At 43.0% G+C, this 16,287-nt stretch overlaps 1 protein-coding gene across 17 annotated transcripts in view; it reads right to left on the bottom strand.

Moving 5' to 3' along the window:
- MAPT (microtubule associated protein tau) overlaps positions 1 to 16,287 on the bottom strand; it is a 93,934-nt gene that overhangs the window by 21,798 nt on the left and 55,849 nt on the right. For 11 of the 17 annotated variants that reach the window (XM_073325489.1, XM_073325492.1, XM_073325495.1 and 8 more), the window contains 4 exons: positions 12,201 to 12,287; positions 8,680 to 8,745; positions 5,092 to 5,181; positions 1,253 to 1,308 (listed from right to left, as the gene is read on the bottom strand). In XM_073325489.1, coding sequence (XP_073181590.1) covers positions 1,253 to 1,308; positions 5,092 to 5,181; positions 8,680 to 8,745; positions 12,201 to 12,287 — 299 coding nt within the window. The remainder of the gene's footprint in view (positions 1 to 1,252; positions 1,309 to 5,091; positions 5,182 to 8,679; positions 8,746 to 12,200; positions 12,288 to 16,287) is intronic. The other 6 variants (XM_073325501.1, XM_073325498.1, XM_073325503.1 and 3 more) reach the window with 3 other exon arrangements.

Here is a 16,287-nt window from a genome sequence, read left to right on the forward strand (position 1 = left end):
TCCTTGCTCCTAGATGTATAACTTTGTACTTGGCTGTATTAAAACACTTTTTGTTTAAATAGGCCCAGCTTCCCAAGCGATCAGATCACACTGTATGACTGCCGTGTCATCATGACTTACCAATTCTGCCAATCTCTGACCTACCAATTTTATTCCACAGTGATGTTATATTTACTTACAGATCATTTGATGAACATGCCGAATAGCATCAGGCCTAGTACCAATCCCTGGGGAAAGAGCACCTCCGTTTGATGATGATTCCCCGCTGATCACTACTTTTTGAGATCTGCCAGTTTCGCTAGTAATCTGTTTAAACTGTGCTTTATTGATATTCTAGAGTGCTAATTTTTTAATCAGAATGTCATGTGGTATTAAGTCAAATACCTTACAAATGTCTAAGTATATTACATCTGTGCAATTACCTTTATCAGCCAAATTTGTTATCTCCTCGAAGAGTGAAGTCAGGTTTGTTTGACAAGACCTACTTTCCATAAAACCACATTGAATGGCATTAGCTATATTCCTATCCTTTAATTCTTCATTAATTTAATCCTGGATCAGCTTCTCCATTATTTAGTCTGGGACTGGTGTCAGGCTAACTGGCCTCCTACCCAGGTCATCTATTTTGCACTTTCTGAATACCGGCACATTAGCACTCTTCCAGTCTTATGGAATTTCCCAGTATTAAACTGCGTGTATAATTCAGAACACAACACTCTGTTGGATATGGACAATTTTTTAACTGTTGCTAAGACCAAATTCCCAGCCTTGCTCTTTCTTTGTTCCCAAAACGGGCAGTTATGTAAGTTCAGAACTGCTGGCTCGCCAACCGAAGCCCCAAATCTGCAACTGTATTTCACAAAGGCTTACCCTCGCAGCTGCATGGATCTGATTCCAGGACTGGGACCCAATTATTTAGAGTAATAGTTTTTGGAAAGTTACACACTTTGGACTCCTGCCATGCACCTTGGGGTTTCCTTTGAATTAGTAAAAAACCCAACAGGTTAATTTTTTTAAAAAGTCACAATTTTGTTATGAGTCGATTCTTCCAAGGTTCATGATTTAAAATGGCTGCACGTTCCAAAGAGGAGGAGGGGGAAAAACAAACACACACTAAAAGAAAAGAAAACTGGTAATTAATGGCAAGGTTTCTTAACGAATGTGTGATTTAGGTCAAAAGCAGCTGGGTCTAGATGGAGTCAAGCACACACACAGAAGGCTTACATCATATTTCATACATTTGTCATCTTACCTTAGGCTTTTTCTCTTCAGTATCAGTTCCATCTTTGTCTTTACTGTCAATACGAGCTGATAAAATGCAAATAAAAGACAGTTATGTTCCTCTTCTTGGGGATACTAAATAAATACCAAATAGCTTATAATGCCTGCATTATCATAACATGCATTAACGTTCTCTTTTCTTCTCATTTCAGTTAAGTCTATTAAAAGACAGCCCTTATCAAATTACTTCCTCTTTTTAAAGCGTGTTCTTGCTGTGTTACAGATTAGCCTTAATATAGGAGATGATGCGTTAGAGATGCATGGGAGCATCAAAAACATGCCGCAAGTTTTATACCAGACCATCCTTGAAAAGAAGATTGACATACTGTTCTGGTGGTGACTTTCTGAACAGCTCCATTCTCAGGCCTAAGCCTGTCCCTTTGCTCTTAAAAACAAATGCAGATAAGGTTTTAAGCATCACGTCTGAAGGCTAAAACTCATGAATACCTCACACCTACGGAGGATAAGTGCTGAAGACCTTAAGTCACAGAACTGCTGCTTCTTGTTTTTCGAAATCACTTTTCAATGTATTACTTCAAAAAGCAATTTTACTGAAATCCATTTGTATTCTTCATCTCTCTCAAGGTACTACTTTCTGTCTTACTGGCAGATATTACTCCTTAGGATTCCGTTTCAGAACCTGTAATATCCCTTGAGGCTTTATCAGCCAAATGAAAGCCATTTAAATTAGATTCATAATGAACACGCAGGGTTTCTTGGGCCATTACACTATTATTTTCCCCCATTAACCTACAAACTACAAGACATTGCAGTATTGCAAATAAAGAGATTAGATATATAGAAAGAGTAACGTGTGAACTACACTCTAGGATGCTAACTACTAAACCCACTTTTTTCCATCAGCAGCTAAATTTCTTCTTAATTTAAAAGGGAAAACAGCTCTTATATCTTCTCTAAACTTTGGGAATTTATTCTGACTGGTTATGAAATGTACAAGGTCATTTATAAACAGCTCCAGCAGTCGCCTTGAACCTCCCCCACTATCCACTTCCATAACTTGCCTCATGCCTTTCCCTTTCCTAAAACAGCAAAGGTGCCTTGTGCAATGAAGGCTGTGCTGTGCGTTAGAGATAAGAACTCCAGGTATTTCTGGCTGAAAAGGGAAATACCCAGCCCCTTTTCTGTTCCTGCTACTAAATCAGAAGCTGGCGACCTTAAGCATACTGAAAAGGAGGACTTGGGGCACCTTAGAGACTAGCAAATTTATTTGAGCATAAGCTTTCGTGAGCTACAGCTCACTTCATCGGATGCATTCTGTATTTCTGTAGCTCACGAAAGCTTATGCTCAAATAAATTGGTTAGTCTCTCAGGTGCCACAAGTCCTCCTTGTCTTTTTGCAAATACAGACTAACACGGCTGCTACTCTGAAACCTGTCTTTAAGCATATTGTAACCCGAACTCTCTGAAAACGCAGTCAACGTCCTTTCAAAGAGAGGAAGGACGTGTGCTTCCACCCATTAAACTATTGGCACTAGTGATGGCAACCTCTGCTAATGTCATGAGGTGTGAATGAAGCTTTTCTGATTGCATATTAAGTTTAACAGCATTAACAGCAGCTGCTGATCCCCATGGTACAGTCGGTAGGGTGGGAGCCTCCATCCTCCATTTCCTGCCTCGTGTGAGGGAGAGACTGTAGGCTGAATATTCACGCTGACTGGGCTCGTTGTGCCAAGACAGTGTGTAGGCATCAAAAGTGGCACGGGACCTGTACAGACAAGCAAACCTGTGTACCAATGGCAAATGATTCCTGCAGAAGAGTGTCAGAACTCTATGGAGGTCTACGGCTGGCATGGCCCCAAAGAATTCACCTGGTGTTTTAACACCTGTGCACTAAAACATGGATGCTAAGGAGGCTTGTAAATTAGCGAACTGATTTTCATACAGATCCCATTCTGATTGCTTATTAAAACCATTAAGTGAAAAACCCGCATTTCACCATTGGACAGACAGGTGTCCTTAGGATTGCGGGTCTTAGTGAGAGGAGAATATAGACAAAATGTGCCTGGCGTACTAGCAAAGGCATTTGTGCCGGAACAGGATGACTTTAGGCCCCTACTCAGGCCAGTTAAGCTAACACCGTTGCACGAACTTGAACATCTAAAGTTAAAGCTACCTGACCACAGTGCTATCAGATGAGCAGTTAAATGACTCAAGGTTTCTCAGCGAACATTCTTAGGTATCTAACAGCCAGGCTTCCCCTCACATAGGTCTCTCTTATAATACATAAAAATTCAGCCATCTCTTTGGAATTGTCTGGGGTGCACACCGTACTGGGCTTGGAAACTGAGGACAAAGTTTAGCCCACTGTGCTCCTCCTCCCTCGCCTTTAGAAAAGCCGACATGAAAGACTGGCTCTCGGGGAACACACAAAGCAATACGAGTGGGAGACCCTGCACGCTTTATTAGCGACAGCTCTGAAACCATAGCCTGCTCTGTGCTAACGCTACTTCAGTAATGACCAGAAAAAGTTTCAGTCAAACGCCTCTTCTCTTTTATAAATATTTAGAGTGATGGATGAAATTGAAGAGTCTACATAGCAGCTTTGATAAATCCAAGGACACTGAAATGAAAAGGGAGAAAAGCACAACTGGGAGCATGTCAGCGTCCATGCAAGGGAACGTGCAACTGAAGCGTGAGTGTGATGCGAATGAATCAAAGGCCAGGAGTAAACTAAGAGTGAAAAGCAGCATCAGCACTCTCGATTTGTTCAGAGGGAACATCCATGGACAACTGTCAAGCAGCAAGATTCAAGGGGTGCCAGTTCTGGTTTTAGAAGCCTTGCCCCGAGCAAGTCACTGGAGAAACAAGCGTGGGGCAGGAAAATGACACACACACCTTTTAAATGAGGAACCCGACTGACTTTTTTCTCTGACATACGAGTTGCAGGTTTCTTTTTGGGTGCCTCTTGTGTTTCCATGGCCTGCACCATTCCCCCCGTCTCCTGTTGCAAGGAAACACTTCTATCTGCCACGTCCTTTTTTAACCTATCGGGAAACTTGGTTGCGTCGAGTGGAGAACCTGAGATTTCTCCCTCCCTAATTACATTAGCTTCAACTTCCACTTGGTACATAGTTTCAGAGGGCTCCATCTTGGCGACATCATCAGACCCTTTCCCTGACAACCACTGTCGTCTCTCATCTAGGATCTGTCCCGCTTTATGAGCTTTGCTTTCAGTAACAGGAGTCTCTCTAGACATTTCTGCCAGATTATCTTTGGGTCTGTCTTCTGCTGGAAAGGCATACACCTCCACAGCTTCAAGCATTGTAGAGTCCTGCTGTCCTAATGAGGAAGGTGAATCCTGCTGAATAGTTTCATCAATGTCACGGTCTTCATCTTTTTCATGCCCAGCGGCCTCTTCTTTCAATTTACCTTTGCTGTATAAAGGAGATGGCCCGTCTTTAATAAGGGAGTTGTCAACTGGCTCATACCCCGCATCCTCAACCCCCGGGGGCCACTTTTCAAACTGAGCAGCAAGTTTCTCACGACAGAACATTTCAGCTCTTGGAGCACTCTGAGAGGATTTGGAAACTGCTGATGCGGCAAATTCTTCCGTGCACACACTGTGACCTGCTTCATCTGCCAACGCCTTACCCACTCCAACGTCCTCTTTTCCACCACGGTCCCATGGGTCAGTTCTGGAGACAGCCTCCTGGCTTTCTTCAAAGGCTCTGAAGCCTTCATACATGCCTGGGGGGACTGGTATCGTGGCCTCAGCTCTGGCAGGCATTGCTGCTACCTGTTCTCCAGTCTGCATTTCACACAGAGGGACGAGAGTCTCCGAAATCTCACCTGCTTGTTTTTCTGGCTGAATCTCACTTGCCACAGGCTCCTGAACTCCAGGTTCCACACTCTCCCACAGCCTTGGGGAGCTCAGCTCCTCTGGGGGGCGAAGAGGGAGGGTAGGATGTCAAGCGTGGCAAAGAGTTAGCACAGGTATTTCAATAAAAAGTCATTCTTGCAACACAAAAGAGACTTAAAAGACTTTTTATAACCATTCTACACCGATAAAAGCAATCGAGTCCTACACTGCCACTTGCAGTGGAAAATTCAATTCTGCAGTTTCTCTTTGCTTTAAAGGAATCTTGTCCCTGTAGATAGGCTTAAAATCAGAGCTACTCCACTTTGATTTGATGATACACATTGAATCATCCATCATCTCTGCCTGCTTGCTCCATTGCTGGGAAGAGGTAGAGTACCAAAACAAACACAGGATTTGCCATACCAGATCTATCCAATTTATCCTGTCTCCCATACTGAAAGTCTCAGAGGAAGGAGCCTCCCTCCTGCACCCCAGTAATATGCTGGTGTGTGATCAGTTATGCTCTGTGTACATGGTGGATGGATTCCATCCCAGCCTCCGTCCACAGAGGTGGTCCAAAGTATGCCATGAAGGCTAACATTTGATGATCGTTCTCTTCGCTGGAATAACTGCACAATTTTATAGGCCACAACTTCCAGCCTCTATTTAGTTACAGTGTTGGACAATTCATTAGCTCTTGTGCCAGTGAATGCCACGGGTTGACCACGTGTCAAATGAAGCGTTGCTTTCATTTGTTCTAAATAAATCTGCCAATAATTGTGTTGTGTAACCACAACACAGTGTGGGCCAGAATGAAAAGGGATAGATATACTCCCCAATCTAAGATTACATACAAAACTTAAAACCCCTCCAACTGTCCAAACTAAATAAGGCTAGTTTTAGCGGACACATCTCAGCCACCCAGAATTCTAACCATCTTCACTTCTCTAGACCATTTCTTCTTCTGCTACATCTTTACCACAAACTTGACAGAGCAGTACAAGTATTCTAATTCTTTTTTATTTCAGTAGCCTGTCTACGCCATCACAGCACAGGGTGTAGGGGGAGAGGATGGATCACACAACAGGAACACCTGCCTGCAACTGCAAACCTCTGATTTTGTATGTTCCGCCCACTCTGCAGAGTAATTAGTACCATAACATTGCACACCCGTTCTGGAGCAGCTGACAGTATAACCGTTACAAAACAGAACTCTCAGTCACAGATGCAAAGATTTTAAGGCCAGAAGGGAACATTTATGATCATCTACCCCGAGTCTGACCACCTGCACAACACAGGCCAGAGAATTTCACGCATCAAGCCCATACATTCTGGTTGAGGTAGAGCATCTCTTTTAGAAAGACATCTGATCGGGAGGAAAAGACCTTGGAGTGATGGAAAACCCACCATACCCTGAGGTAAATTGTTCCAGTGGTTAATTAAAAGTGCGTGACTTATTTCTATTCTGAATTTGTCTAGCTTCAGCCTTCCAGCCACTAGCTCTTTTCATGACTTTGCCTGCTAAATCAAAAAGCCTAGGTTAGGGAAACTTTTGTACTAAAATCAAAAGCATCCTTTCAATAAAAAACAAATTCTAAAGAGAAATTTTAAAAAAATGGGATAAGTAAAAATCACAACCAAATTAGCCTTTTATCAACACAGTTCTAAGAGAACTCAATGCTTAAGTGAAATCATTGCAGAGTCCTCAAATTCATGATCCAAGACAGACCAAAATTGGATACCAATTGGCAGCTGGCTCTAAAACTTGTGTCAGGCCATGGCGAGTGCCTTTGATAACCAAAGGGCATTCCACACATGCTAGTATGCTAACCAGCAGCGCTCATGCACTCAGAGTCGCACTGCAGGTGAACGGAACATACCGAAAGGACAACAAAAGTAGAGACGTGCCCACTACATTAGTTAGCGACATTTCCAAAATGCCTTTGTTGTTCTAACGACAGCGTGCAACACGTGATCAAAGGAGTTTGTAACATTTAAAATGTTCCGGTTAAAAAACTGAAGATTTAAAAGGCTGCCCCTCCCACAGAAACTTGAGACTCACTTCACTACTCTTCCCTCTTCATGCTGAAGAGCCAGTTTTCAAAGTCCGCAGCAAAACAAAACCAAGGTCACTAATTATGATTTATACCTGGCCACAGGCGTGCAGCACTCACCACAATTATATCTGACCCAGAGGAAAATGGATCATAAAATGGAAGTGCCCCTTTTAAAGCATCATTCCCCATTTTTAGAAAAGTAACAATTTACTGCGCCGAAACCTGGTACTCAGTACAGGGGGGGGAAAAGTTTAAACATCTGGTGAGAAGAGAGAAGTGGCCAGAGCTGGACAGAATGGGCAGATATGCAACGCTTCCATCACATCTCTGCTAATGACCTCAAGCTACACCTACAGAACCCTCTGCTATTCTAAGCCTTGTCCACTTGCACATAAGAACTGCCAATCACAAAGACTTGCATGATGATCCTGTGATACAATTATGGGCAAACTTCTGCTAGGGAGTAGGATAAGAATAACCAAACTCTCATTTACATGGAAGCTGAAGATGTGAACTCTGTCCTGAGTTGAAGAGATACAGAAAAAAAAACATGTACTTTTTAAACATCACTAACTTTGAAAGTACTTCTCTCAGCCAGACAAGTTGTGTGCAATTTTGACAGTAGCAGCAGGCAGGCAGCAGGAAGGATATACACCAAACAGATGAAGAAATTCATTTCATGTATATGCCACCAAGAAAAATATCTTGCAAAATGGAATTTACTCAGCTTGAAAAACCAAGCATCATGTAAATGGCACAAGATGGAGAGTGTGAGCATGAAAACCATCTTCAGCATATTCAGCTTTCTGCACTCGCCATTTCATTAGACTGGGGAGGAATCTTCAAAAACATTCTGAGCACTAGCCTCACTCTGGATGCTTTTGAAAATCCCACCCTGAAGTTTTCAGTTATGTCTGAAGTCAGCATAGTCAAAATCACCCTTTCCAGCCTGACTCCTGTGAGCTAGCAGCTCCCCCTATTAAAGGAGTAATTTTTCAACTCGGTTAAGCAGATGCCCAGTTATGCGGTACTTACACACACAGCACAGTAGCTAGTTTTGTTGTGTTCTGTGTAAAGGAGGCTGGAGGAGACTACTCTGAATCGGTCAAAGTACATAATGAGACTAGCTTGAGGATAATGAGCATCTCCCGTTGGCTGACCCATATTGTCCTCTCTGTGTGTATTTTGCAAGTTGATTCCTCCTTCTATATCTTGGAGGATACTCAACCGTCCACTATTCCAGACAGAGGACAAGGACTCAGGTTGTGACCTTCCAGGGAAGAAGGGCAATGGATGAAAAGTGGTGGTGCCCCCCTAAAATGAAAAAGTAGGGGGGATACTTAAAGCACCTTGACCATTCCTGGCTAGAGAGAGGCAGCGGCAGGGAGAACTAGATAGTTGGGTGTATAGCAAAGAAGGGAAGCCTTGCAGAAGAAAAATCCCAAACAACTGGCAACTGCTCTCTCTGTTTTGGGTCCCAATTGGATTTTACTATTTCCCAGCAGCAAATATTCCACTGACCTTGAGCACCATCTCCTGCAGCTTGATCCTCAAGGTTAGGAGTAGCTCCCACACCTGCTTCCTCAGCTGATTCACAGTTAAATAAAGGGGGGGGGAAATTACAAAAGTTAAATTTAAATGTCTGCCATGAGAAACAAATTTGCTTCCTTACTGATCCTGTCCACCAGTGTGAATGCATTACAAACAGTACCATAATGTACCTGAAGGCAGCTACCTTTTAACTGCAGCTGAGGGACTGCCCTACTACATCAGAGGTATCTTGGATGACACAGACCAGTACCAGATATTTCAGAGACAAGTGCAGGAAACTGCTGTGGGCAATTATGGAATGGCCTTACCAAGGTTAGCATGAGAATTTATATCCCTTTTTCAGTCCCAAGGGTGGATGTTATCATCCACAAAAATATCTAATTCTTTATTATTGTCAATGGGCTAACTATAACGAAGCTCAGACTAATTCTAACACTAACCCAATGCTCATCCCAAATCTAAAAGCTGAGAGCAATGGGGTAAACGGGCAGACACTGTTAAGTGTCCTCTCACTACCCCAGGCAATAGAAAGAAACAGAGAGGTGGTTGGGGACCCTTGAGGGAGGCAGGGTACAGCATCAGAAATGCTCTGAAGTAAACTGGATGAAATTCAGTAAGTACAAATGCAAAGTACTCCACTTAGGAAGGAACAATCAGATGCACATACACAAAATGGGAAATGAATGTCTAGGAAGGAGTATTGCAGAAAGGGCTCTGGGGTCACAGTGGATCACAAGCTAAGTATGAGTCAACAGCGTAACACTGTTGCAAAAAAAGCAAACATTCTGGGATGTATTAGGAAGAATGTTGTAAGCAAGACACGAGAAGTAATTTTTCTACTCTACTCCGCACTGATTAGGCCTCAACTGGAGCACTGCGTCCAGTTCTGAGCACCACATTTCAGGAAAGATGTGAACAAACTGGAAAAAGTCCAGAGAAGAGCAACAAAAACTATTAAAGTTCTAGAAAACATGACCTATGAGGGAAGATTGAAAAAATTGGGCTTGTTTAGCCTGGAGAAGAAGACAGGGGACAGGATAACCGTTTTCAAGTACATAAAACGTTGTTACAAGGAGGAGGGAGGAAAAACTGATCTCCTTCTTCTCTGAGGATAGGACAAGAAGCAATGGGCTTAAATTGCAGTAAGCCGCAGTTTAGGTTGGACATTAGGAAAAGTTTCCTGTCAGGGTGGTCAAGCACTGGAATAAATTGCCTAGGGAGGTTGTGGAATCTCCATCATTGGAGATTTTTAAGAGCAGGTTAGACAAACACCTGTCAGGAATGGTGTAGATAATACTTAGTCCTGCCATGAGTGCATGGGACTGGACTAGATGACCTCTCAAGGTCCCTTCTAGTCCTGTGATTCTATCATGCAGGGCACATCCGTGGCCCCAAAGGACACGGCTGACCAAAAGAATCCAATCTCTCATTCATGGAGTGTATGAGCACCTAGAGTGGGATCCATGTGGACAAATACTAAAAAAACAACATCTTGTCTACCTTTTGCCCGGCTGCTGCATGCTGCGCAGAGGTTTATGATGCCCAGAATGATGCCTAGGTCTGTTTCCTGAAGAGCTACCGTTAGCTTAGAACCCAGCAACATCAATGGACAGTTTGAACTATGCTTTCGGATGTGCACTGCCTTGCATTTATCAGTGCTGAATTCCATTTGTCATTCCATGATGCCCAGTCACTAAACTTGACTAGCTCAGTCTTCTTTCAGTCTTGACTGACCTACTTAATTTTGCCCCTTTTAAAATTTTGCCTGCTCACTACTCACCCCTTTCCCCGATGGTTAATATATTACACAATCGGTCCTAACGTACAACTGGGGCACACCACCACCCCCGTTAAGCTTCTACAATGTTGAAAACTAACCACTTATTGCTTTTTCTTTTTTTGGCCTCTTCACCAATTTCGGACGCATGACAGTACTTTAACCTCATATCCCATGTCAAGCCTGCAGACAGGACCTTAGACAAAGGCATTTCGATAGTCCAAGTAAACCAGGGGTTCTCAAACTGGGGGTTGCAAGTTGTCAGCCTCCACCCCAAACCCTGCTTTGCATCCAGCATTTATAATGGTATTAACTATATTAAAAAATGTTTTTAATTTATAAGGGGGGGGTGGTCGCACTCAGAGGCTTGCTATGTGAAAGGAGTCACCAGTACAAAAGTTTGAGAACCACTGAAGTAAACTATATCCATCTATTATTTTGTCGACATCCAGAGAATTCTAGTAGACTAGAGTGGCATGCTTTTCTGCTACAGCAGCCATGCTGGGTTGCTTCTCTCCTGTGTTTTTTATAAATTTTATTTCTATTTTTAATCACCTTTCAAACCAGTTTACCTGGTACCAAAGTAAAGCTCACTAGTCTGCAATTCCCAGGATCAAACCTAGTGCCTTCAGGGGCTACTCTCAGGTATAGTCACCGATTAAATGAGAAACTGCATCCTTTTGTTACCAGCTCAGCCACTTCATCCATTAGTTCCCTCAGAACTCATGGGTGTGCCACCCAAAAGAGGATGATGCTGTTGAGCCAGCAGAGGAGAAAAGATCCTGCTGCTCTGCAGGATGGGAACAAGAGACAGACCTGATCAGTTCAGATTTTCCAGTAGGAGAAGATAAAGCAGCAAACCTGCGTGTGCTTACTGGAACCTACCCAAGCCTATAAGATGTTTGTACTTTTACTACTAAGCTGTAACTCCAGTGCCCGTTCCTGCTCTATAAGCATCCAGAAAGACTGTCCAGCCATCAGGGATGGCATGGTATTTAACAGGTTTTTTACCAGGTAAAACCCTGGTTTTTAGTGCCCTGTGAAAAACTAGTTAGTCTCAGTTTAAAGCATTTTCTATTTTAAAAACACTTTCATCAATGCACACCACATTATGCTGAGTTTTAGTTACATATTCAAATTGTGATCACATACAGTGGTAGATGGGAGATGAATTTAGGGCTGTACAAATAAAAAGAAAAACTGCACTGGTCGTAATATCAATATATGTCATCATAAATACTGAACATCAGAATGTCTATACATTTTGGTTGGCTATTTTCTCAACGGAGTTATACATGTTAGGACTCATTTCAGTTTTCAATATTGTATAAACAAACGTCTAAAACATTTGATTACATGAGAGTGATAATAATGCAGAGTTGTAGGCTTGAAGCATTAAGTAATCAGAACCATGCAGTTGCCACCTACCAGTCCAGGTCCATTTGACCAGGCAGCATTCTGTAGCAGAAGACCAACTTTGAAACAGTGGATAGATTATTCAGTTTGGAACAGCTGTATCCAGTATTTGAAAAGATTTGTTCTACGCTTGCTGAACTTGCTGGACACCGATGCAATCGTTTTCCCAGTTTCCTGGTTTAAACCGGTATTTACCAGTCCCCGGCCCTAACCTAGTTTTTCCCGGGAAATTGCCAACCCTGCCAGTCACACTTCGAAACTCCTTCCTCGTTCACCAGAAGGCGTGCAGAGGCCTCACCTGTGGTTCCCTCGGGTATCTCCTCGTGCTGCCGAGCTGCAATCCGATCCTCATGTGCTCTCTCCTCCACTAACGGGGCCGTGGCATCTGAAAAACAAAGCAGCTTTCACACAGCCGGACTGAAACAAAACCCCTTCAGATGTCAGTGCTTTAAAAATAAAAAAGCACTGAAGGATGCATCACAGAAGGGAAACCATCCTCCGTGCTCACCAGGTTTCCTTCCTATTGGCTGAGCAGAACGGAAGTCGATACTTGTCATGGGAAACAAAAGGGCATGCACACACTGTACATCACCTCCTTTGTCACACAAGCTGCATGCCTCCATGTATTACTTACCCATCCAAAAAACAAAACAGTCTGCCTATCAGCACTGTCTTTTTCAAATATGCTCAGAGCAGGATGGCGAGAATGCCTGGTTGGCACATTCAGCAATGCTGCCTGCAGAAGTGATGCTCAGAGCTCAGCTGGTGACAACAGCCCACAGTCAGGATGTTTATTATAACATACGTGCATCTTTCATTAACCACCTCAGCTGCACGGTGCCCACTAACTCATCCCTGCTGGGACTTTCCTCACACGGCAAACCTCTGGCGACTCTTTCTCCCCAACCAAATGAGGTTTGCCTCCTTATGACAACACTGTCCTGATGCACAGGACAGCAATATCCAGTCCCGGACCAGCTCGAATTTTACGGGCCAGTCTCTTGAACCACGTAGGCTGGGAATGAGAGTTTTATCGCAATGGAGTGCTGGCAGTTCTCCTTTCCAATGGAGTACAGCTCTGGCAGGTCACTAGACATCAGCATTTAAAAGTACAACAGCCCAGTTCAGAATAAAGCTGCTGTTAGTTAAAGCTTAGAAACTAAAGAAAATTAGTATTTTCCTCTCCTTCCAAGGCTTGTGACAGATGCATGCATGGTAGCCAGGCATTACAAGCAGAGGAACAGAAATACCACCAACTACAAATATTAGTACATCTCTAGAACATTTCTAGATTAGGTTCTCTGTAAAAAATGTGGCAACATCATACACTCAGGAGTCACACTATCCACCCGACTCGGGCATCCTGCCACAGCAGCCTATTAGGCTTTATTTCACATGTATCTATTTTATTTTACATTTCACCATTGGCGGTCATTCTGACAGACACCAAATTGTATTGCCTGGAATGTGTACAAAGGAGCAAACACACCAGTGAACTGCAGCTACTTCTGGGATGGAGGGCACCACATAGGAGGATAAGGGGAATATTCTGGCCAAGTACTTTAGTGCAAACTCTTGCCCTTCACGAGTATGCATGATGGGATTGCTAATGTCCAGGTTAAACAACAGGGGCGCCATTTACGGGGACAGGGGAGGGCTCTAACGCCCCTCCCGCCCCGAGTTTCCTAGGGGAGGTCTACTCACCCTAGCCCCAGACAGAGCTCTTAACTGCAGCAGCCCGAGTGTGATATGTGATGAGTTCGGAAGCTGGGAGCAGCACAGCCTTTCAGGCAGGGAGCTTGTTTATAAACAGAGGCAGGGTGATTAAGGTAACAAAAGGCGTGTCATTAAAGTAAATTAGGGATCATTAGATGATCCTGAAAGTACTGCCACGCACTTCAGCTAAAAGATCTCGGAAACAAAGGGTTAGAATAAAAGGTGAGAATGGAGAAAGGTAAAGCGTGGGGTCCCTCAAGGGTCTGTACTGAGGCCAGTGCTGTTCAACATATTCATAAATGATCTGGAAAAAGGGGTACAGAGTGGGGTGGCAAAATTTACAGATGATACAAAATTACTCAAGATAGTTCAGTCAAAAGAAAAGGATGACTTGTGGCACCTTAGAAACTAACAAATTTATTAGAGCATAAACTTTCGTAAGCTACATCTCACTTCATCGGTATGCATCCGATGAAGTGAGCTGTAGCTCCCGAAAGCTTATGCTCAAATAAATTTATTAGTCCCTAAGGTGCCACAAGTCCTCCTTTTCTTTTTATGGATACAGACTAACACGGCTGCTACTCTGAAATTTGTCATTAAGTCAAAAGCAGACTGTGAAGAGTTACAAAGGGACCTCACAAAACTGGATAACACAGTGGCAGATGAAGTGAGCTGTAGCTCACGAAAGCTTATGCTCAAATAAATTGGTTAGTCTCTAAGGTGCCACAAGTCCTCCTTTTCTTTTTACAATGGCAGAAGAAATTCAATGCTGATAAATGCAAAGTAACGCACTTGGCAAAATATCCTCCCAACTATACGTACAAAATGATGGGATCTAAATTAGCTGAACCCATCAAGAAAGATCGTGGAGTCATTGTGGCTAGTTCTCTGAAAACATCTGCTCCATGTGCAGTGGCAATTAAAAAAGCTAACAGAATATTGGGAATCATTAGGAAAGGGATAGAAAATAAGAGAAAAATATCATATTGCCTCTATACAAATCCACGGTACGCCAACATATTGAATAGTTTGTGCAGATGTGGTCACCCCATCTCAGAAAAGATATATTGGATTTGGAAAAGGTACAGAGAAGGGGAACAGAAATGATTAGGGGTATGGAACACCTTCTGTATAAGGAGAGATTAAAAAGACAGACTTTTCAGCTTGGAAAAGAGACTAAGGGGGGATATGATAGAGGTCTATAAAATCAGGAATGGTGCGTAAAAATTGAATAAGGAAATGTTATTTACTCTCTCTCTCATAATACAAGAACTGGAGGTCACTGAATGAAATTAACAGGCAGCAGATTTAAAACAAAAAAAATTATTTCTTCAGTCACCATATGGAACTTTTTGCCAGGGAATGTCGTGAAGGCCAAAACTATAACAGGGTTCCAATAAGAACTAGGTAAATTCATGGCGGATAGGTCCAGCAATGGCTATTAGCCAGGGTGGGCAGGGATCCAACACCATGTTCTGCATGTCCCTTGCCTCTCTTTGTCAGAAGCTGGGAGTGGGCAACAGGGCAACTTGATGATTCCCTGGTCTGTTCATTCCTTCTGAAGCACCTGGCATTGGCCACTGTCGGAAGACAGGACACTGGGCTAGATGGACCTTTGGTCTGACCCAGTGTGGCCATTCTGATATTCTTATATAGAACCCAGGTGTAAATGCTCCCCGCTGTAACCCACTAGACCCTGCTCTCCTCCCAGAGCTGGGATAGAACCCAGAAGTCCTGACGGAGTCTCTCTCTCTCCACAGAGTTAGTAATAAAGTAAGAATACACATTACCATTTTAAACCTAACCAGTGTCCCTTAAGTAACTTGCCACAAAATGTCAGAACATGTTATTAGAGCTGAATAGGTCTATTTATTTCATTTTCTTTCTTTCATAAAGGAATTAGGTACAGGGCTCCTGTCAGCTAATTGTTAACTTATCTGCCAAAAAACTAGAGTTTTCAAGTGCCTACGTAGGCACAGAAATCACGGTTAAAGTTGCTCCCCCCATACAAAAATCTGAAATGGCACTCTCTGCAGTCAAGGTCTAGTAAAAAAATAAGTAGTAATAATCTCTATAAACTGCAGGGAACTTACGTAATGAATAATACTTTGCACTTTTGTATAGCACCTCCCATCCAAGGACCTCAAAGATCTATGCCCACCTTTTAAAGTATATTATCCCATTTTACAGATAGGAAACTAAGGCAGAGGTAGGTTAAGTAATTTGCTAAAGTCACTGGTAGAGTCAGGATTAGAAGCCAGGTCCCATGCTAATAACTCGACCAAGCAGCCTCCCATAAATAGAATTTCAAGTTGAAAGATCTCTGCAGACTTCTCCACCACCATTGATACTGCAATCTTTAAATGTCTGTAGGATACTAAAGACTGTGGGCCAAATTTTTAAACGTATTTTGGCACCAAACTCCCACTAGGAGTAGTGGAGACACATCTTGCAACCAAAAGTTCTAATATGAACACCCCCGAAATAACCCAGGTTTTGTTAGCCTGAGAGGTGATTTGGACTGAATGCCTAGACACCCAGCTGATGTGTGACAGCTTGGAATACTGCTTGGTTTCTTGTCCGATTCTTGACATTTCTGTGTAAATATCTATTGGAAACGGAGAACACTCATTGGTTTGATGTAAATCTAACTCTTCCTGGCAGGCTAC

This window comes from Lepidochelys kempii, chromosome 27 (genome assembly GCF_965140265.1).
Source record: "Lepidochelys kempii isolate rLepKem1 chromosome 27, rLepKem1.hap2, whole genome shotgun sequence".
NCBI classification, from domain to species: domain Eukaryota; kingdom Metazoa; phylum Chordata; order Testudines; family Cheloniidae; genus Lepidochelys; species Lepidochelys kempii.